This window comes from Aspergillus lucknowensis (genome assembly GCF_044049455.1).
Source record: "Aspergillus lucknowensis strain CBS 449.75 chromosome Unknown BJX67scaffold_29, whole genome shotgun sequence".
In the NCBI taxonomy this organism is placed as follows: Eukaryota; Fungi; Ascomycota; class Eurotiomycetes; order Eurotiales; family Aspergillaceae; genus Aspergillus; species Aspergillus lucknowensis.
Window position 1 is genome coordinate 114,779 of NW_027263573.1, and position 20,926 is coordinate 135,704.

The 20,926-nt window shown below is 53.0% G+C and overlaps 6 protein-coding genes and 1 non-coding gene across 7 annotated transcripts; 2 read left to right on the forward strand and 5 right to left on the reverse strand.

Moving 5' to 3' along the window:
* The first annotated feature begins 149 nt into the window (after positions 1-149).
* Positions 150-2,315, forward strand: BJX67DRAFT_155265 (cytochrome P450). The gene is made up of 7 exons (XM_071024839.1): positions 150-473; positions 538-629; positions 684-717; positions 776-974; positions 1,031-1,426; positions 1,487-1,931; positions 2,025-2,315. The coding sequence occupies exons 1-7, from the start codon at positions 245-247 to the stop codon at positions 2,166-2,168; spliced, it is 1,539 nt and encodes a 512-aa protein (XP_070884755.1). The 5' UTR covers positions 150-244; the 3' UTR covers positions 2,169-2,315.
* On the reverse strand, positions 2,017-5,110 carry BJX67DRAFT_155273 (beta-glucosidase). The gene is made up of 2 exons (XM_071024840.1): positions 4,791-5,110; positions 2,017-4,743 (listed from the first exon to the last, which is right to left on the reverse strand). The coding sequence occupies exons 1-2, from the start codon at positions 4,954-4,956 to the stop codon at positions 2,462-2,464; spliced, it is 2,448 nt and encodes an 815-aa protein (XP_070884756.1). The 5' UTR covers positions 4,957-5,110; the 3' UTR covers positions 2,017-2,461.
* A 438-nt stretch (positions 5,111-5,548) lies between these two features.
* Positions 5,549-6,657, reverse strand: BJX67DRAFT_388963 (uncharacterized protein; the record flags this gene model as incomplete). The annotated part of the gene is made up of 3 exons (XM_071034434.1): positions 5,549-5,909; positions 6,006-6,518; positions 6,577-6,657. The coding sequence occupies 3 exons, from the start codon at positions 6,655-6,657 to the stop codon at positions 5,661-5,663; spliced, it is 843 nt and encodes a 280-aa protein (XP_070884757.1). The 3' UTR covers positions 5,549-5,660.
* Positions 6,658-7,269: 612 nt separating this feature from the next.
* BJX67DRAFT_382465 (kinase-like domain-containing protein) lies at positions 7,270-8,734 on the reverse strand (the record flags this gene model as incomplete). Its single annotated transcript, XM_071033245.1, has 2 exons — positions 7,270-7,398; positions 7,478-8,734. 2 exons carry the CDS (start codon positions 8,732-8,734, stop codon positions 7,270-7,272), a joined length of 1,386 nt encoding a protein of 461 aa, XP_070884758.1.
* A 343-nt stretch (positions 8,735-9,077) lies between these two features.
* On the reverse strand, positions 9,078-11,536 carry BJX67DRAFT_357328 (uncharacterized protein). The gene is made up of 3 exons (XM_071029482.1): positions 11,240-11,536; positions 10,886-11,179; positions 9,078-10,842 (listed from the first exon to the last, which is right to left on the reverse strand). The coding sequence occupies exons 1-3, from the start codon at positions 11,474-11,476 to the stop codon at positions 9,472-9,474; spliced, it is 1,902 nt and encodes a 633-aa protein (XP_070884759.1). The 5' UTR covers positions 11,477-11,536; the 3' UTR covers positions 9,078-9,471.
* Positions 11,537-11,819: 283 nt separating this feature from the next.
* Positions 11,820-13,080, forward strand: BJX67DRAFT_155324 (flavin reductase family protein). The gene is made up of 2 exons (XM_071024841.1): positions 11,820-12,126; positions 12,187-13,080. The coding sequence occupies exon 2, from the start codon at positions 12,382-12,384 to the stop codon at positions 13,042-13,044; it is 663 nt and encodes a 220-aa protein (XP_070884760.1). The 5' UTR covers positions 11,820-12,126; positions 12,187-12,381; the 3' UTR covers positions 13,045-13,080.
* Positions 13,081-15,641: 2,561 nt separating this feature from the next.
* Positions 15,642-15,712, reverse strand: BJX67DRAFT_t65. Its single transcript has one exon. It is a non-coding gene; the product is annotated as a tRNA-Gly (tRNA).
* Between the last annotated feature and the right edge of the window lie 5,214 nt (positions 15,713-20,926).

Sequence of the window (20,926 nt, forward strand, 5' to 3'; positions counted from 1 at the left end):
CGTGCCCTCGAGACGCGATCTCAGACCGGCCCCAGACGGCGGTTTCAGGCTGATTTGATTTGATTTCGTAATAATCAAAGCCACCCTGGCTCTTCCGTTTCCAGACTTTTGGTTCTTGGATATCTTGGACGAGGAGTGTGGAGAGAATCTCAAGATCATCATAAGAGCCTTCCTGCCCCGCCCGCGGGTGGCTTTTCGGAGCTCCGTGAAAGTCAAACGCCGTGTGCAACCCCTGCTGTTGAACATGGATTTCTTCTTCTTGTCAAACTTTGTAAACGTCTCTCGGCTTGCTCAGGGCGCCTTGGTCGGAGCCATCGTGTACTGGGTCCTTTGGATCGTCTACGCACGGGTATTCCATCCTCTTGCGAGATTCCCTGGGCCTTTCTGGGCTTCAGTCACTCGGGGATGGACGCTTCTTCACGTGCTTCCTGGCGATGCAGAGAAGACGCAACGACGGTTGCATGCGAAATACGGTTCGTTTCACGACGCATTAACAGCTGACGTTTTCGGCTGATGTGCTCCTTCTCATAACTTTAGGACCCGTGGTCAGAATCGCCCCCAACGAGCTGGTAACCAGCGATCCCGCAGCGATCAATACCCTCTATGGAATCAAGTCCATCACCACCAAGGTGAGCCCCTCTCTCCAGAAACCATCGGGGACACCATTGCTGACTGCCCAACGGACCGACTTTTACCTGGCCTTCAGGCCACCATGGGGTATGTTCAGACAAGATCTACAGTTACATCATAATAGCAACTGACGATAACGCTGTAGCCCGCTTCCCAGACCACTTCTCCGCAGAGGGCGGAAGTCAGCATGGCGAGCGCCGCCGTATTGTCAGCAACGTCTACACGATGACCAGCGTCCTGCAATCCGAAAAGTACATCGATAGGTGCATGGACCTCTGGCTTGAGAAGCTGGGCGAAAAGTCCGATCGCCACGAGTCCTTTGATCTCTGGGTTTGGACACGAATGTACCTACCGGCCTGCCTCTGCAGCTCGGTTCCTCAGATGCTAATATGCATGCTAGGTACGCCTACGACGTGATTGGCGAGCTCTACTTCAGCAAAATGTTTGGCTTCCTCAAAGCTGGAGATGATCACCTGGGCTACATCAACGCCACCGACGATCTGATCCCCGTGCAGTTTCTTGCGGGCAACATGCCCACTTATGTCCGTGGTCCGTTCATGCTAATGGGAATCTTATTATTACCAAAAGTTCGAAGGGCCCTGAAAGCACTGGACAATCTGACGAGCGCAACCAATGTAATGCTCAAGAACCGGATAGCTGCTCGACAGAATAACTCTCCCTCGAAGGAGCCTGAACGGGCGGACGTTCTCGGAAAGCTCCTTGATATCTCAGATAACCGGGGCAAAGAGCTGAACTTCGTGCTTGATGATATCAAGATGGAAGCTTTCGGCGGATTGTATGTTCAACTTCGACCCAGAGCACCTTTCTTAGAACTACGCTAACACAGTGGCTACAGCTTTGCTGGAAGCGAAACAACAGCGCTGACTCTTTCTGGCATCCTCTACCATATCCTAAAAACCCCGCGCGTCCACGCAAAACTCATTGCTGAAATCGACGCTGCAGTCAAGTTCCAGCAGCTTAGCTCGCATATCGCCTACAACGAAGCCATCAAGCTCCCCTACCTGGTTGCCTGCGTCAAGGAGGGAATCCGCATGCATCCGGTCACAGGTGTTTCGTTCCCGCGCCACGCGCCCCCATCCGGCTGCACGATCGGCGGGTACTTTATCCCCGGAAAGACGCGGATAGGGGTGAACCCCAGTGTGATCCATTTCGACAAGACTGTTTTCGGGGACGACGCGGAGCAGTTCAGACCGGAGAGGTGGATTGAGGGGGATGCGAGCTACATGGACCGGCATATTATGCAGTTTGGGATGGGGAGTCGGACCTGTCTTGGGAAGAATGTGAGTCTCACCGAGTTGGAGATCTAATCTAGTCTGATATCTGGTTCTTCATTTATTCATGAGAAAATATTGAGTACTAATGACGCGATACAGATATCAATGTGTGAGATTTACAAGGCCATCCCGCAGCTGTTGAGATCCTTTTCATTGGAACTCGTGAGCCAGGAGGAGATGCAGACAACCTCATATTGGTTGCATAAGCCGGTTGCTATAGATATCAAGGTTCAACGTCGTTGATTGTGGGCATTGTCCATGCAATATTCTATAGGCCATGATATTCTGGGAACAACTTCTCTTATGTGTGATGCAACCTTTGTATATAGTTATGCGTTACGTCTGCTTTTTAGCGGTCAGAATCGGGGTTTTCCTCTTCAAGTTTAGGGATTAATGAATCGAAAACCTATTCAACACTGAAGCACGTGAAAGATTCTCTGAGGCCCAGACCTGAATATCAACCTCTATCTACTACTGTACCTAGAAGCTGAAAATACACTTTATCATATTCATATTCACTACCACACAAAACCCCATCACTCAACCAGGGTAACCCTAACTACCTCCCTCAAATCGCGACTACTAAACCCAACACGAAGGGTAAACTCCCCCTCGGGAACAACCCACTCCTGCGAGACAACATCCCAATAACTCAGATCCCGCCGCGCAAGCGCAAAGCTGACAACCCGTGACTCCCCGGGCTCAAGAGCAACCTTCTCAAACCCGCGCAGCTGCTTCGGCGGCGTCCCGCTTGGCGTGCTGTCTGGGAACGTAACATACAGCTGCGGGACGGTTGCGCCATGGACGGGTCCGGTGTTTGTCACAGAAACGGAGACGTTGTAGAGCGTCTCCCAGAGCGCGGGGTTCCCGCCCGGTTGGACGGGGAGTCTTTCGGGGGTGGACGGTATAGCCTGCACCACCCTCTCGGCACGAACATTCGAGATATTAAACTTCGTGTAGGAAAGCCCGAACCCAAACTCATACAGCACCGGGATATTATGTGCGTCGAAGTAGCGGTAGTCGATCTCGAGCTTCTCGTCGAACCACGACTGCCAGTCGTACTTCCCGTTCGTCGTGACTTCGGTGGTTGGAGGGGCGTTGTAGTCGCTTCCGTTTCGGGCGATCGTGTACGGCAATCTTCCAGAGGGGTTCACGTCGCCGTAGAGGACGTCGACGATCGAGTTCCCGGATTCCTGGCCGGGATAGTGCGCTGCCAGGATGGCGGTTACGTTGGGATGGTTCGCGAAGGGCAGGGTGTTGATCCCGGAGGAGTGCGTGACTACGATGGTATTGTTGCATGTTTTCGCGACGGAGGCGACGACCTCGTTCCCGCTGTAGTCGGAGTCGAGGTGTGCGCGGTCCTCGCCTTCTGCGGCCCAGGTTTTCAGGAAGACAAGACATGCCTCTGGCTGTGTGGGGACGCCGAGCAGATCGGAGACGGATGACGTAGCAACCTGCTTGTTGTTCAACCAGTACTGCACGAGGCTTGTCCCGTCGCGGCGGGCGCGCGCATTGAGTGCAGCGAGCGGGGAGACGAGGTATGTGAAGCGGCCAGTCCCCGAGCCGCCGCCTGCAGCGAGGGTGCCGAACTCGAAGGTGTCCTGGTTAACGGGTCCGTTTGTATTCTCCGCGGCGTCGTTACCGAAGACGGCGATTGTCTTCGGAGCCCTGAGAGGGAGCGCGTTGTTCTTATTCTTCAGCAGGACGGTGGCTTCTGCGCCGTGGCGGCGGATGAGCGAGGCGTGGTCGCCGCGGACGTCACGGCTTCGCGGGCCCGTCAGGTTGAATTCGCGGAGCCACTCGGAGCGCGGGGAAAAGGTGTTTAGGTCTGCGGAGGAAGGGTCGATTGTGGGGTAGTCCCTGTCCTGGCCGAGCCAGAAGTAGGGGGTCATGATGCGGAGGATCATGTCGTCGAGGCGCGATTCGGGCAGGGTGCCGTTGCTCACGGCGCGAGTGACATTGCCGCCGAAGAACGAGCCTGCCTTGGGGTCTTGTCCGTATGCGCCGATCCCACCGGGCATGTTCATGTCGAGGCCGCCCTCGATCGACGCGACGCCGGAGTGCGTGCCGCCCCAGTCGGACATGACGTAGCCCTGGAAGCCGAGTTCCTGCTTCAGCAAGCCGTTGAGGATCTTCGAGTTCTCGCAGGCGTAGGAGCCGTTGAGGCGCTGGTAGGAGCACATGACACTTGCGACTCTGGCGCGCGCGGCGTTGGCGAATGGCCACAGGTACAGCTCGTGCATGGTTCTGTCGTCGATGTTCGAGGACACAGCTTCCTGGAGGACGTCTGTGACGGTCCCGTCGGGGTCGTAGGTTGGGTTTCGCTGTGTCTCCTGTTCGTTGCCGACGAAGTGCTTTGCTGTGGCCTGCACGCCGGCATCCTGGAAGCCGCGGATGGTCTCTTCCATGGCCACGCCAGTGAGATATGGGTCGGCTGCGAATCCTTCCCAGTTGCGGCCGGAGTATGCGGAGCGTCCGAGGGGCCCTGCTACAGGGGCGAGGGCGACATGGGCACCCTTGGCCTTGAACTCCTCTCCCATAGCGAACCCGCGTTCGTAGAGGATCTTGCGGTCCCATGTTGACGCCGCGGCAACGCCAGCCGGGAAGACGCTGGCGTAGTCGGCGACACGAATCGCGAGCGGCCCGTCCTGCAGACAGAGACCACCGAAGTTGAGGCGCGGGATGGCCACGATATTCCCGACACACGGGCCGAATTGCCCGGTGACCATGTCGGCCTTCTCCTCGGGGGTCAACTGAGCGACGAAGTCCTGAGCCTGAGCGAAGGCTTCTTCCCACCCGCCGGAGCCGGTTGCATGTGCTGTGGCTGTTAGGAGACACCAAAAAAGAAGCATGGGGAGAACATACGAGAAGGGAAGACGGGAGGAGAATGCCCATATGGGCCGAGGATAGTCGTATTCTCTGGCTGGACATAGCTAAACGCATCCTCGTCCCGGGGGGACCCGTCATAATCCTGGCCTCTGGCTGAGACAGCCAACAGGCCGCAGAGGAAGAACTGAGCAACAGTGGGCATGGCTCTCGGTGTCTGCTGCACTAGAACTGGCTGGAGCTCCCGGGAGTATCCAGTCAAGCAATGCTACTTTATAGTCCACGCCGACAACGACGTCAGAACCAGCCGAGTCTGCTCCCGGCCATCTCCCCGCGCGGAGCCATGTCCTAATCCGGCCAGCTATGGACGATCACTTGCGCTCCTCCACAGCAAGCATTCTCAAGCCATCCGTTGTGCGAAGATGTGGGGTAATGTGGAGGTCTCGATGAATGAAGGCTGTGCCACCCATGGCTTCCAGGTTTACCCGAGATTTACCCAGGAAATGGCTCTCATGTCGATCAATGCCGAGAAAGAGGAAATGGGATGTCTTCGGTGCAGGGATCGGGTCAAGGCATGCCGACTTGACAGAAGAGATTCGGAGTTCCTCCGTCACGGCGGATGACAACGGTTGCAGCCTGAGGCACCACTCCGCTGGTCGATGTGTAACAATCTGATTTCCACGTACCAATGGTGTGACTGAATTATGGCGAGGTTAGGGCTGCAGAGGGAAACTCAGAAGCTATGCTACTTCATGGTACCAGCCACCTCAAAAGAGTCAACTCACCATTGCTCAGTACTTGCATATACCAGAGAATACTGCATATCAGCCTTAGCAGGCACAAAGTACATTCCCTCAATCAGAACAAAATCTGAACTGCACCGCAGCAAAGCCTCCCCAGACAGCCCTGCTACGCACTAAAAGTCAAGAGGTCCTCCAACCCCTCACTCGAAACCTCCTCCCAGCCAGCCTCCTCCGCACCACCACCAGTAAACCACGCAGCCTGGCTGGCATCCTCCTTCAGCACCCACGAGAGCCAATTCACAGCCGCGACGCCAAACGCGCCCCCTTCAGGCTCTGCATACGTCCCCAGGTGTCCGACGGGGTAGTTTCCCACCCACTTCGGCACCCCGCTCAGGGCTTCATAATCCGCCATGCCCTAAGTTAACTCGTTATTAACATATTTCCATGAACCCCCACCACAACCCCAACTAACAAGTTCAGCCGGAACAGGTGGAACAGGGGGGAAACATACATTAGGATACGCAATATCCGTCTCCCCACCCAAGAAATAAAACACAGGCAACTTGACCTCCTCAATCGTCTCGGGCCCCTCCCCCGGCAAGCCCAGGATCCCGCCAATCCCACCAACATCCAGAAACCCGGAGTTGAAAATCCCCAGGTACTGCACGCGCGGGTCGTCGCGCATCTGGTACGCCTCGAGCCCGCCACAGCTCTGGCCCGCGACTGCTACGCGAGTCGCGTCGACGGTGGCATACTTACCCCCTCCGCCTCCGGCGTTCTCCTCGATCCAGTCGAGGGCGTCTTTCATCAGCTGGACGTCTGTTTGTCCGTTTCCGTCTGGGGCGCCCGAGGCAATTGCGATGAAGCCGTAGGAGGCGATGTTTGTGAGGAGGTTGCCGAAGAGCGTGCCGTTCGCGGAGCATGCGCCGTTGCCCCAGATTAGGACAGGGAGGGTGGTGTTTTCCGGTGGGGTGTTGGGCATGTAGATGGTGTGTTTGGGGAGGGTGATGTCTGCTGAGTGGGACTAACAAGGGTTGTTATAGACTGTTAGAAGAAGTTTTGGGAGGGAAAGGGGAACGTACGGCATCGTACGGGCCGTTGCCTGCTGCGAGGGCGAGAGTGCTGCAGCTAAGAGCTGCCAGGAGTTGCGACTTCATGTTCATAATGGATGCTACTGATAGAGAGCGAAGGTGAGTCTGTCGTCCATATGAGTGGAGTCGCGATAACCTGTGCTATTTATGCTTGATGCTTTATGCCGCTGCAACCCTAACTCTGTCGTCCATGTGAATCGTCCCCACCTCGGACTCTCGAATCTAGGTCTTCAACGCCGGCAGATACTGTAAAACAGAGAATCCCATACGTTCTATTCTCGGTATTCGTCGATGCTGCCACACTCGGCAGTTGTAAAACATCGCCGCAGGGCTTTCAAGCTTCTTCTTAGACATTTGTGTCCCCACAATCAGGAGGATTCTCTGGGGTATCATGATATATGATCCCCACTGCCAAGTTATCTGCTTCATTGCATTTTTGAATACCGAAAGATCAATGCCGAGCGGGGTGCCGTCTATCGAGACTTCCGGGCTTCCGAACTTTGTTGCTACGGTCGTGGGCAAGTCTGATACAGTCCACGGCTCGGATTCTCACGGATCATTTGAGGTCCTCATCCACGTGGAGTAGCAACAGGCACTTAGACGTATACACACTCAAAAGCGAGTAAACGGTTGTTACCTACATACTGAATCTCTTCCTCCGCATTACCTTTCCCTGTCATTCTATTACAAACCCCTCTCTCCAGCCTCGCACACCACGACACCCTCCATCCACGCCGACTGCAGCAAGCCCACCGCCGTAACCCGTTTCCGCGGATTCGGGTTCAACATCGCATACACGGCCCTCCGCCGTCTCTAGAATGAAAAGTCAGCATGGACATACACAGAACTCAACACACTCCTCTCGAGACTCTCCCACAATAGACCAGCATACCTCTCCAATCGCCTCAATCGGCGGATACCCGTCCAGCGATTCTCCCCGGCGACACTGCAAGTATGCCGTGAACCTCGGGTCCTCTGGTGCGGCACGCGCACTGCGCCAGGGGAGCCGGCCTATTATCAGCGTTAGGTAGATTATTCCCGTCGCCCAGATATCCGCTGGGCGGGGGTCGTCGTCGTCTCCGTCGTCGCTGTTATCGTCGTTGTGGTACCACCGGTGTAAGTCGGAGAGGAAGTTCTCTGGTGCTAGGTAGGGGAGTCTGATGCGGGGATGCGAGGCTGACGGACTGGAGGGGTGTGTCTTGCGGGGCTTATATTGGGGTAGACAGGTGCGCAAGAAGGATGATAGCATTGAGGAGAATGACCATGTTGAGGGTTGTGACGTGGAGTGGCTTAATTCTTCGTCCTCGTCTTCATCTTCGTCTTCTGGGCTGGTTGGTACGGCGCATTGCACATATAATCGACGGATGTATTCGTCGCTAAATCCGGCCAACTTCACCGCACCATTCGCAGTCAACAGCACAGTCTCGAGTCGGATATCACAGTGCGCTATCTTATATCCATGCAAGAACGCAAGACCGCGAAGGATCTGCGCAGCAAGACAATCAATCTCCGCAGCGGGGATAGGCCCCTCGCAGAGAAGGTCATGAAGATTCCCCCCGCTGTAGTAGGGCATGACCAGACACAGCTGGGACCGCTTGTTGCAGAGGATGTCGGCTATCCGCAAGATATTCCGGTGCTGCGGGTGCGCATGGAGCTCTGCCATCCGTCGCGGGGAGAAAGATATCTCGTCGATTGGCAGGCCCTGCAAGGCCCATGTATTCCGGCTGTAGACCTTAACTGCGAAGAGCTGTTCATGCTGTTCATGGGGGGAGGCTCTGCCTTGGTGCAGCCGGACTGTGCTGTTGAATCCGTAGTGCAGGATCTCCAGGCAGCGGCCGTACCGGTCTAAAAAGGGGAGACTGGACTCGAGAGGGAGACCCTGGTGCGACGGGGATTCCTCAGCAGTGTCGGATCGCATCAGAGGCTCGCCGATTGTTGACACGGAGGCTGAACCCTGGTGTCTGTTCCAGCTGCGCATCACTGCGCTGAGATATGAGTTGCCTATATTATTAGTAGTCCGCCGCTGAGCACGAGGTGTCAAGGACCACTTCGGAGCAACGAAATGAGCATGTCCGGCCGCAGGAACAGGACCGTCCAATTCAACAGCTGCAAAGACATCCCGGACCTGATTGTAGGTGGTGTCCTTCATGATTTCCAGCCACAGGAGACAAGGGCAATCTGGAAAAGCGAGACTGGCACGCCATTTACCGGGCGAAGGTAGCAGCCTTTCTATACCCCTTCCTAACTCCATGCGTCGTTTTGGTGACCAACTACACAATTTTCCGCTGTAGCACTGAGTCTTGGCAATTTCAGAGAGAAATAACCTCGCATGCCTGAATGCCCTTGCGTCATTAGGGTGATTGGACGCGGCAAACCCCTCGTGAGGTTCATCTCCAGTGGCTGTGCTTGAGCGATTTGTCACACCAAACAAGAGAAACGGATCACGGTCGCGACAAGTATTCTTGGGAAAGTAGAGCTAATTTAACTCTGGTTGACAGGTGGGAAGGTCGATGGTTCAGGTATCCGATTTTTTTCTCCCCCTGTGTCTTGCTCTGGCAGGTGAGATTGCACCCCAGCAAGTTAGGGCTGCTGGATACCTCGGTAGGGTGCGAAATTACTCAGTCTCGCTATAAAGGCAGCTCCCATCTAGGCCTCTGGCTAAAATCAACCAAATTCACGTGCAAAGCAATGTTGATGTCAAATTCGCCCGACACTCCATGCCTGCAGGTCACACTTTCTGTAGTCTCTATATTCCATTACCGACTAGCCTAGGGGTGCCATCTCCTGTTGACGTCTACCAAGCTCCAGCATCTTTGTTGAAGAGGGGTGATTGTCATGTACAACCTCAATACCTACTAGTACATAATTTTTGAAAGATTAGCGCTCTTAACACAGGAACTTCACCTGCAAATACTCCGTAACAGATTTCATAACTCTCGCCGCCTCCCGATGACATATCGACAACCCCTCCTCCCGCGCCCACAGATCACTGCAAGAGACAAGCGTCTCCAGGATCGTCGCCCTGGCCTGCCGCTGACAGACGCACCCACTCAAGGAGGCCGACGGCTCAAGCGGCGAGTTCGCCGTAACAAGATTGTGGCAGAGCGTCATGGCTGCCGCGAAGAAGTCTTCTCTGAAGAGGCCGGAAAACCACGCCATCAGATGGCTGTTCTTGTGCTCGCAGAGCTCGCGCTGCACTGCTAGGAGGCCCAGGCAGCTGTCGAGCGTGGACCAGTATGAGACGGGGTATTGGGCCCAGGCGTGCGGATCCTGAGCGAAAATGGTGTGCAGGGCGAGGAGCATGCGTCTGTAGAAGACGTTTAGGAGTAGGCGGGCGGGGTAGTTCGTGGACAGTGCGTCGGCGTCGAGGGCGAGGTTAGGGTCTTTCAGTAGCCGTCTGACCTCGAGGTCGTATTCGAGTATTTTGTCGTACTCGAGTTGGGTGCTGTTGAGGTTGAGGGTGGACAGGACGCGAGTGATTACCGGTACCGAACCGGCGAACGTCGCTTTTATGTCATCGCTCGCCGGCTGCGATCCAGGCGGATAGGTAAAGTCCGTCAATTGCAGAAGGAGTGGCATTCCGGATAGCAACGACTGTCGCATTTCCAGAAGGACAATTGACGTCCATAGGTTCTTGCGGGTCTGGAGCTCCGGGCCTGACAACTCAACGTTCCTGAGGTGATTGGTGTGGAGACCAAGCATTATTGCGAGTCGTACAATGAGGCCTGTGAGCGGCCAGCAGGCACCATTTTGTTGGCACGACATGCGGTCCAGTTGTTTGAATATCACCATCAGATAGAGGGTCTGCACATTGGCAATGTCGGGGTGATACATGAAAGGGGTCATTTTCAGGCAGGCATCAGACGCGTCTAAGAGCTGAACAGCCAGCTCTATGGACGAGTCCTCCTTGTGGGTGGCGGTTGCATGACAACCAAGGGAGACCGTAGCAAACAACAAGGCGAGCCAGCTGTCGTTCACTACGTATGGGTCGTCCCAGAACCTGGCCAGCTCCGATTGAAAGGTCGGGACGTGGAGCACGGAATAAGCCTGTTCGATCGTGTCAAGATAGATCTGGATGAAGAGTTCAAGAGTTGGACGGTCCGGAAGGATCGAGAGCAGCGCCTTTCGAGACATCTTCAGACGCCCTGGCCGCTCCGAGAACGGAAAATTCGACAATCGGTGGATGCCAGTCGGTGAAATCTCCTCTGTACCGTGCGTCAATTGGTGCACGAAGTGTGGCATGGTTAATTCTCGGATCTAGGGATGTAAGTAGGTATACTTCAGAGGCATGGGTTCGTACATCGTCCACCAATGGTCCCCAGTGAGCCCGAGTAAGAAATCGCAAGTGAAACGGCGACTTGCCGGAGTGGTCGAGTGCGTCTGGTGTCTGTCGACCGGTGGCATCTCCAGATCGGCTATAATCGCACTCACCCTGCTTTCCAGCTCGAGAACAGCGCCCACAGGGGAGTATGCGATCGCACCTGACTTTGAGACGTCGACAGCGGGCACAGGACACTGGCACCCGGTTTCTCGTGCGCGTCCCAGGGATGCGGGCATTGCACTGCTTGAAGCAGTCCGGCCGTAATACCTCGTACTACGGCGGTCAGGCCAAAGACTAATTTCAACTAAATGCAGACAGAGGAGAGGGTCCAACCTCAACTACAGACGCAGAGCCCCCCTCCAGTGGCTGCCTTTGAATGCCACACCGACGAGCTGCATCTTCTTGAATCGGAGCACCAACGGTGGTCTCCTGCTGAGAATGTCGATAAACACACTGACGACCGAGCTTGGTACACCGCGAGCATCGGGGCTTCTGCTTGTCGCAGCCCTGCTTGTGCACGGAGCATGGTTGGCACACGAGCGTTTTCCGTTCCCGAGAACCTGGAGGCATTGTCAGGTCAGTGCGACAGAGAATGCTTGACGAAACGTCTGCTTGTCAGTGCGATCGGACTTGTATACGGTGAGGTCGGCCGATGGGATCGGAGTGGCGTGGCCGATCGGGGTTCTTAAGTCCGACGTTTCGTATTCAACTCGTCCAATCGGATAAGGTGCAGTGGAGGACTATGAAAGACATGTGGATCGGCTCGATGTTCAGATATTCGCTTGCTTCTTGTTTCTTCAGAAGAAAAGGGCGACGGAAGCATCGGACGAGGCTGCAGGAACGGCCCTGGCTCTTGGGACTGGGTATAAGAGGCGACTCGCGGATCCTAAAGACGTAGCATCAAAGCAATATTCTCACGCTGAATACCAGAAGGAGACTGCCGTCCACACTGCCATTATGAGAGGCCCCTACGACGGAGGAGCTGAGTGACCTGGACCCAGGTCAGTGTCCCAACTCGCATCACTGACCAAAATCCGACCTCCCTACGTCAAAGATCTCTCGCGCCAAAGTATTCGCTTCCGATTGGCCAATCAAGAGCTTCCTGTCAATGCAGTGGATGTGGCCAATAGACCGCCAGAATTTCCTCGGCCCCTCTGAATACGGGAAGTAGTTCTGGAAGTTTGAGCTCTACTCCAGATATGCTCAATCTATACTCGCAGGTAAGTTTCTGATTCGAAGGCATGCTATCCTGCGTCTAAACTGTCCAATCATCATCCAAGACCAGGTGCATCAATAAGGTTGCTCTCAAACTGAACAATTGGCGAGCCCTATGTCGCACCGCCCCGATGATATCGAGTTGCCCAATCCAGCCACCCTTCCTTTGCTAGCTGGCATAAATTCGGCCATCATCTCATACTTCTCTCCTTCTCGAACAACAGACCACATTCTACCTCTAACCTCCCCAATCCCGCAGCATGTCCCACTCCCCCATCTCCCCTGCGATCCTCTACTGGGGCACTCCAGTCGTCCTGATCACCACCACAAACGAGGACAACACCCCAAACATCGCACCCATGTCCTCAGCCTGGTGGCTCGCCAACCGGTGCGTTCTCGGCCTCGCCGCAAACTCACAGACAACACTGAACCTCCTCCGCACCAAGCAGTGCGTCTTAAACTTACCAGATGACGCGATGGCCCCCAACGTCAACTCGCTCGCCCGGACAACGGGGTCCAAGGAGGTGCCCGAGTTCAAGGTCCGCCTCGGCTATCGGTATGAGAAGGATAAGTTTGCGGTCGCGGGGTTGACGGCGCAGGACTCGATGGCCGTCACTCCGCCGCGGATCCGAGAGTGTCCTGTGCAGATGGAGGCTGAGTTGGTTGGGACCCACACTCTCATGGAGGATGAACCGTCCGAGGTGAAGGGGCTTGTTTTGGCGCTTGAAGTTAGGGTTTTGCGGACTCATGTTGTGGAGGAGATTCGGTTGGCTGGGTATGCTAATCGGGTTGATCCTGATAAGTGGAAGCCGATGATTATGTCCTTTCAGAGGCTGTATGGGTTGAAGGATGGGCAGGTTGCGGAGTCTACGTTGGCGGAGATAGAGGAGGAGAAGTATCGCATTCTGCAGACATTTAGATAAGCTTAATTTTAGAAGGCGAAGACAACTGATTTAACCTGATGATGCTGTAAATTACAGTTGCCATGAAGGCCAATGAGAGAAAGACTGCGACGACCGGATGTCGCGCGTGAAGTTAAAGGGTGCAGGGCATGAAGGTATTATCCATGCTTCCTGGGGACAGGACTGCGTATCGACGTTCTAATGACAGGGATGGTGGATGGTATCTTATTCTATACACAGTATTGTAAGCCACGGCACCATTCTCATGGAGTAAGACTTACCTGACAAGAGCAGATGTAACAATGCTGAGTCTTTAGACGGTTCTATATCCAAGCCATGCAACAGCATCAAATTAGACAGACACAAAAGAAAGAATCCCCACACTATCAACCTGCTATACTTAGGCTATTCATTAAGACTTCCACCCCCCTTCTTTCCCCTTCACAATCCTTAACACTAAAAACAACCCTGCCCCAAATACAACCATAACCGCCAAAAAAAAGCTGTCCCTTCCAGAAAACACCTGTTCTCCAAATCCAACAGCGCCCCGGCAATCGGATTCCCAATCAACAGTCCCAACCCCATCCCCGCCCCAATATCGAATATACTGTCTAATTCAAGCTCCTGGAGGAGGCGCGAAAGCTCCAAGAAGAAATCTTCAGACCCGTTCCCGGGTGACTGACCAGACAGTGCACAGCCAAATTCAAATAGAGTCCACTGCCCATGAAAGGCTCGGAAAGTCCTCGGGATACTGAAGCCATTATATTTAGGCGCCAGAGAGCCATCATTTGTGTTGACTGTCCAAGGTGACGCGATTTTTTGGCAGTCAACAAGGCATTCATTCGATCGCAACGAGAAGTGTTTGTGCAGTAGACTAATTCCAAACCACATATAAGTTCCAGGAAAGAACTTCTGGCGCGGGGTCTCTCCAGCTTTTCTATTGCCCGAGCTTCCATGAATTTGGCAGCAGCTTGCCAAAGGGATAGCAGCGATTTGTATACTTCAAAGATGTGAGAGGACATACTAGGGAGTCAGCAAGAGATCAAGATGTTTATCAAAAGGGACTTTACATTTTGGAAAGGTCAAGGTAACTCTCAATAACTGGATTGAGTTTCTGTGCTTCAAGGTTTTTAGGATGCTGCTTGGAAGACATGTTGCCTGTTATAACTTTTGTCAAGTCCAGTCTGCACGAAGACTGGAAGGCAGTCGCCAAAGCTCACTTGCAGGATCGTATGCTAACCAGAAATCTCACTGGGTATGGTTCCAGGACAAGACCAGTGTTGAAGCTAACCAGAAATATTACTAGATATGGGTCTCCAACGCCATCCTGGCTCCAACAAGAGCTGAACAGTGCCAATACCAATAATAATTCTCAAGAAGGGCTTGCCAATGATATCCCATTTCTTCGGCCCCACAGGAAATGTATAGACCATATCTAGTGGGATTTTAGGTTAGCTTTAATGCTGATCTTGTGCTGGGGGAAACTGGGTCTAATCAGAGAGATCAGAATTATAGACAGGCCTGTGCGTTAAGCTGCAAGGAATGGTGCGTCTTTTAATCAAATAATAAGGGTGGTCGGGTACAAATAGCAGCGTGGCAGCTCATTGCCCCTGGTAATCCACATTATCCGGGTCCCTGAAATATCGCACAAGTTTGTCAAGTTATCTCTGATTTATGTGTCTCCCGGCTCCGAGTGCAGGCCCGAGCTTAAAGCAAGAAAAAAGCAGTATTAAGATAGTATAACAACTGGAAGCTAGCAAAACAGACTATGGCAAAGGAACCTGCATTGGCTGAGGATCAGTGTTCCTGCCCGCGGTGGCCGTTTTTCCTGTTATCGAGGATCATTTAGAATTGCAGATATGCAAAGTAACCTGTGAGGCCCAGGTGGAAGTTATAAGAGAGCTCTTTTCCCAAGCTGCCATTAATCAAGGGGAATTATTGTACTTATCAGGAGGATTGGCCAATTCTCATTGGAATTTTTGAGCAAAGCCAAAGACTTTTGCGCGCATTGCATGGATTAGAGCACATCCAAAAGCTGGAGTGTTAGGATACTTGGGAAAAGTGCAGGCTCGAAGGCAAAAGAAGCAGCCGAACACATCCCTGGCCCTGCTCTTCTTCAATTCGAGATTCTTCTACTTTCCCGGGACAGAGGACGAAGAGAACATCCAATGCGAACGACGCAAAAACGACATCCAAACGTCTCAATAACAAAGTTCCACAGCACCAAAAACGGCTCCGCAAATCATCCACCTGCAATCGGTTAAGGGTCTGGAGAGCGGAAGACCCCAGTGTTCGGCAAGACAATTAAAGGATCATCGATAGAATCGAGCGGATAAGGATCAAATATCAGGCAAGCGAATGGGGGAACCCGGACTCGCAAATATATAACCAAGACTCCCGAACGATCCAAGAATGAAGAAGCCAACGAGACTCGAAGGTTTACTCAGCCAGATGACCTTCATTCATGCAAAGACAATTCTCCATTCGGCCTCAGTGGCCAGCCTCAACGCCGCCTAATTAACTCTCTGCCAATTATTTTTTGCCCATATACGCAAAATCATATACAGCCCAAAAAAGTCAAGGGTCTTGGGAAAGCGGGAGGGATTAAAAAAAGTTGCTGCACCAGCCGGGAGTCGAACCCGAACCGATTGCTTGGAAGGCAATTATCCTACCGTTGGACCACTGGTGCGTTGCTGCGAAAAACTTCTCCAAGTTTGGTTTCTAGTATCCGGGCCTGGGCGGATTTTGCGCTTGAACAAGAAAATCATTTCAAACCACAGACACGAGGACACCAAACCTGGTCGAATCCGCGATCCTGAAGACAGAGTAATGTTTAAAATAGAACTTAGTATTCCGCTTGCCTGATTCCCGTGACTCGTGTGTTGAACCTCGAGCCATGAGAACGCTGTCCAACACAAGGACTAGGAGCTTTCAAAGCTTTATTGATACCTGCCTCTTATTGAGGAGCTTGATAGTAACTAGAAACACTATAAGTCTATCTTACAATGCTCTTGCTGACTACCTGACTCCTGGCCAGGACATGGAATATCAACTCTGCTTTCACAACCTTCATCCTAAAAGAGACCAGCTTATAGAGATAACTAGGAGTAGGGCAATCACACCATTTACCTCCAAGCAGGTTGCTAGCCTCTCCTATTGCCTGTCACCTCCCGGGGTCATGAATCCCACATTCTATGTTGGTGACCCAGAGAATCTAGTAACTAAAAACCCAACAAGCCCGTTAATACAACTCATGAATGACAGCAGCTTCTTGTCAAATAACTGTTTAGTTTTTGACCAGGTGTGCCGCAGAGAAGAGACGCTGGATGTTCTTCATTTCTATAACGAGGACATCTACAAGCCACACCACGATTTTGTAAGTGGGCCGCGCAGAGTTTTGCTTTCGGGTTTACGTCTCCGAAAATCTGGCCCAGTAAAGGGCACTCGACCATAGATGACCATTATCACACGTACCAGAATCAAGCAAAGGAACCCCGGCGAACTCCCACGCGCAGCCTTATGGATATCGATTCGATGTCAAGAACCCCCAGCTGGAGGCCCTCCTCAATCCCTAGGTTGATACTATCTAGAGCATCAAGTCGTCGTCCATTTTACTAGTATCGCCCTCCTCAACGCACATCCATCCCTCCCCGAGTTGGATATGCCCTTCTGGCCAAGCTGGCTTGACAGGTTCGTTCGCCTGAGCAGCCAGCACCGGGATATTGTCTAGTTTCGCAGAAGCGGTAGGGGTAGTGCGGGGGGTAGGACGGCGGTTTCCAGGTTGGGGAGAGAGCGCACGAGGCCGGTTATCACGCGGACGAGCAGGGATATCGTGTGGTCGTTGTGGCAGTGGATGCATTCGAATCGGGCCACGAGGGCCAACGGAACGGGCAACGCAATGGACTGGTAGGCGGCGGAGAGGAAGACGAGGAGGAGCTGGGCGGCGTTGGTTGCGCTGGCGTTCGAGCGCCTGGTTTGTTAGTGTCGGACTTGTATCAACAGCTGTGGATAGTTTGGATGTTCACCATCCTTCCCTATTGCGCTATCAGGGCCTCAACTCTCATCAGAAGATGCAGACGGCAACTTACCAGTTCAATGATACCCTCTCGAAAAAGAACTTCAGGGTTTTCGGGGCAGTAGTGCCTAATATGTCCAACAACTCCACAGTCCCAGCACACGCGGCGCTCCTTCACGAATAGAGTCCATTGAGTTTTCGCGGTCGAAATGAAACAACCACATTCCAATGACTTACTTTCCGATCGCAGTCTCTCCCGATGTGGCCAAAGTCGCCGCAGTTGGAGCATTGTGCATCTTCCTAGTCAGATATCAGCGGCGAGCTCCTGAACAGCCGTCAAATGAACCCAATGCCACAGTCGTGCAACGGAGAAGGTTGTGTTGTCGATAAAAGTCTTCTCCGGACGACTGAGGAGGATTGAGAGAGGACTTAGAGATACCTACCATCGTGAGGCGTGGAGAAGAATACCTCTGCTCTGGGTATTGTAAGCTCAAGAGACCCTAGTACCCGTTGGTAGTCCAAGCCAAAGTCGATGGCCTTCAGACGCTGATGGAGAACGCAAGAGGAGCAAAGAAGGAAGGTAGAGAAGGGCCCCCCGGGGAGGAAAGAGTCGAGGGAAGTCACGGGGTCGAGTGCAGCAGCCCAAAATGCGCCTTCCACCCTTCATAAGCCGGGTTCGCATAGTACTTCGCTGTAGTCTTGGAATCAAAGAGGTATTCGCATTTGAAAAAGCTACTTTACACGTCATTAAAAAGAGAAATAGCATAAACAAGGCTCTAAAACGCCTTCGGACCCACTAGTAACCAGGTCTAGTTGTACTTCCGCAACTATAGGGCAAGTTAGTACCGTCCGCACCAGCAAAGGGAAAGCGAAGCTCACATCAAGCGTCAATGATTTACTACTATTCTCCACTTGGTCCCTGTAGATACCGACCAAAGCTTCACTGTTCTGGAAAAGTCCGTTCTTCAAACTGATGACGATAAATTGCATTCCAGGGGCGGCGTGGTCATAAATGTAGTTGGCGATACGAGCAACGTTGGTATTGTCAAGCGCCGCATCAACCTCGTCCAGCACGAAGAAAGGCGAAGGTTGATACGAATGGATGGCGAATAGAAGAGCGAGAGCCGCCATAGTCTTCTCACCACCCGACAAGTGTTCCATGTCTCGGAAACGCTTGAGCGGTGGCATGGCGTGGTATTTGATGCCGTCGAGGTATGGCTCATCAGAGTCCTCAATATCGAGATACCTGTTCAAGTTAGTCTCCAATTCTTTCAGATTGGTCGAGAAGCTTACGCTTGTCCACCCAAGGGGTAGTTGGCACTCCGGGTCAGCTCCCGGTAGATAGGGCCGATCTGCTCAGATATATGGGAAAAGGCCTTGTTGAAGAGTTCGGACCGCCGACGCATCGCTTCTTCAAAGTCTTCTTTGGATTTGCGGGCGTGTTTCCGCGCTAGCTCGAAATCCTTTTCTGTGCCTCGAAGTTTGTTCTCTACGCTCTCAAGACGCTCCATTGCGCGTGTGTTTGGTGCCATCTTGTCTAGCTCACTGCTGAGACTTCGCACTTTATTCAGTAGCTCTTCCTCCAGTTTCTCATCGGAATCCTAACTTGTCAGCATATATCAGACAACCAACTTGGTTAACTCACCTCTTTAAGGGTCTCGCCGAGCGAATCAAAGTCCACCTCAATACCATAATCCTGTACGGCACCACCCGTACCTTGCGTATCTTCGTCAACGTCCATTGTGTCGGGGTCAGCCCCTTGAACAAGCTCATCAATGGGCAGCTGGTCTAGTGGGTTCGAATCGTCGGTCAAGGGAACGTCAATATCTTCAAGCTTGCAACGGCGAAGAAGCGCGTATCGACTGGACGAGTTACGTTGAATTTCCGCTTCTAGACCATTGATGATTTTCAGCGTCGATTCCACCTCTCTGCTTCGTTTCTGAAGTTCCCGCCGATGCCGCGCCAGATTCTCAGTAGAGTCCCCGTACTTTTCCTTCTGCTCCTCAAGTTTCTCACGAAGAATCTCAAGCTCAGCTTCGAGCTCATCAAGCTTATTCCGAATTTGTCCCTGCTCGGCTTCAAGCTCCTTGATCAGATTAGCGTCGCGCTGGTGTTGCGTCTGGAGACTAGCAATGCGGTCACTGGTAGCTTGTAGTCGCTGCTGCTCAAAGCTAAGCTGGTTCTCAATCCTACTCTTCTGCGTCGTGAACTCGAGCTTCTTTTGTGCAGCTTCCTCATGCAGTGAGCCCTGTTGGACTTCGTATTCACGGATATTGCTGTACCCGAGGCGTTTGCAGAACTTTTGATAAATCTCGTCTTCGACGCCGCTGACCGAGTCCTGAGAAGTAGCGATAGCCTCATCGAGCTCATCCAGCGCCTCCTGCTTCTCGGTGTACTTGGGTCGAAGGTCTTCAAGCTGACGCTTGGAGAAGTCGAGCTCAGTTCGCTTGCTCTTCAAGTTCCTTTCCAGGGCTTTGAGTTCTTCACGAGTGTAGGAGAGCCGTTGCTCCAGACCCACCAACTCTCCCTGGAGGGTCTCTTCTTCAGTACCCCTGCGATGGCCCTTGGGCAAGTTGGCAAGATCCGCCATGAGCTTATCCTTCAGCTTAAAGAGATTTTCCACCTCAGAATCCTCCCAGCGCTTGGAATTTTGCTGTGGACCGCGGCCACCAGTCATTAAACCTCCCTTATGGATTACAGTACCGTCTAAGGTAACAGCTTTTGCATCCACGTGCCTCTCGTAGCAGAGAAACTTAGCGGTTGCAAGGTCATCACACACGATAGCATTACCGCAGGCATACGTGATAGCTCGCGCCACGGAATCATCATAGTCTACCGTTTCGATGGCAGGTCGCATGCCACGGTGCATACCTTTCAGGTTGGAACTCAGAGCTTTCACCTGGATGGTTTCCAAAGGAATGAAGGTAGCCTGGCCGGCTCGCTGGTCACGGAGATGCCGGATACACTCCTTCGCAGTCTTCTCGTTATCCACAACGATGGCATCAAAGTGACGCCCAAGCACAGTGCTGACGGCATCAGCGTATTTCTTCTGCTTGGGCTTGCATAGGTCGCTGACGCGGCCTTTGACGCCAGGGAAGATCCGTTTGAGTGTAGAAATGAGTTCCTTCGCTCGGATTTCTCGCTCTGTTTGCTTTTTGCCATCGTCCGCTTCAAGGAGCTTCTTCAGAACAACCTGCAGCTTCTCTTCGAGTTCTGTCCTCATTTGCGACACGCGTAGTCGTTCCGAAGCAATAGCGTTGAGCTCCTTCTTCTTCTTGTCAATTTCTTTGGAGGTGGTTTTGACAGTCTCGTTGGCAGCTGCCTTGCGCTCCCCGAGAGATTTGGTATCCGCCTCCAAGGTCTGGAGCTGCCATTGCGTGCTGTCAAATTTTCCTTTCAGGCTGTTGTACGCTTCTGCGTCTGTCTTCCTCTGGCGTCGGATGTTGTCAAGCTTAAGCTGTTCGGCAGAGGTCCGTTTATTTACTTCCTCCTTGAGTTTGTTGTATTCCTGCTGGTCAGCCTGGCTGAGCTGGCCGCCTTGCTTGCTCAGAGTCTTTTGCCATTCCGCCTCCCATTGAGCCTGAGCTTTCTCAACAACCTTGAGGTCCTTCTGCAGTTGCTTGACGCTAGCAGATTGTGTCTCGCGATCCTTGCCAATTTCCGCGATGCGGGCGTTATACCTCGCGACCTTCTTCTTTGTGATGTCGACTTTTTCGTCGACTGGAACAAGGGCGTTGGTTGACTCTTCAATCTCTTTCTCCTTTCCCGCAATGTTCCTCTCGGCGGTTGCTACATCGCGACCGACCCTGGCATGGGACTTTTTCGCGTCCTCCACGTTTCGCTCATACTTCTCCACCCCTCGACGATATTCCTTCAACTCATCCTGAT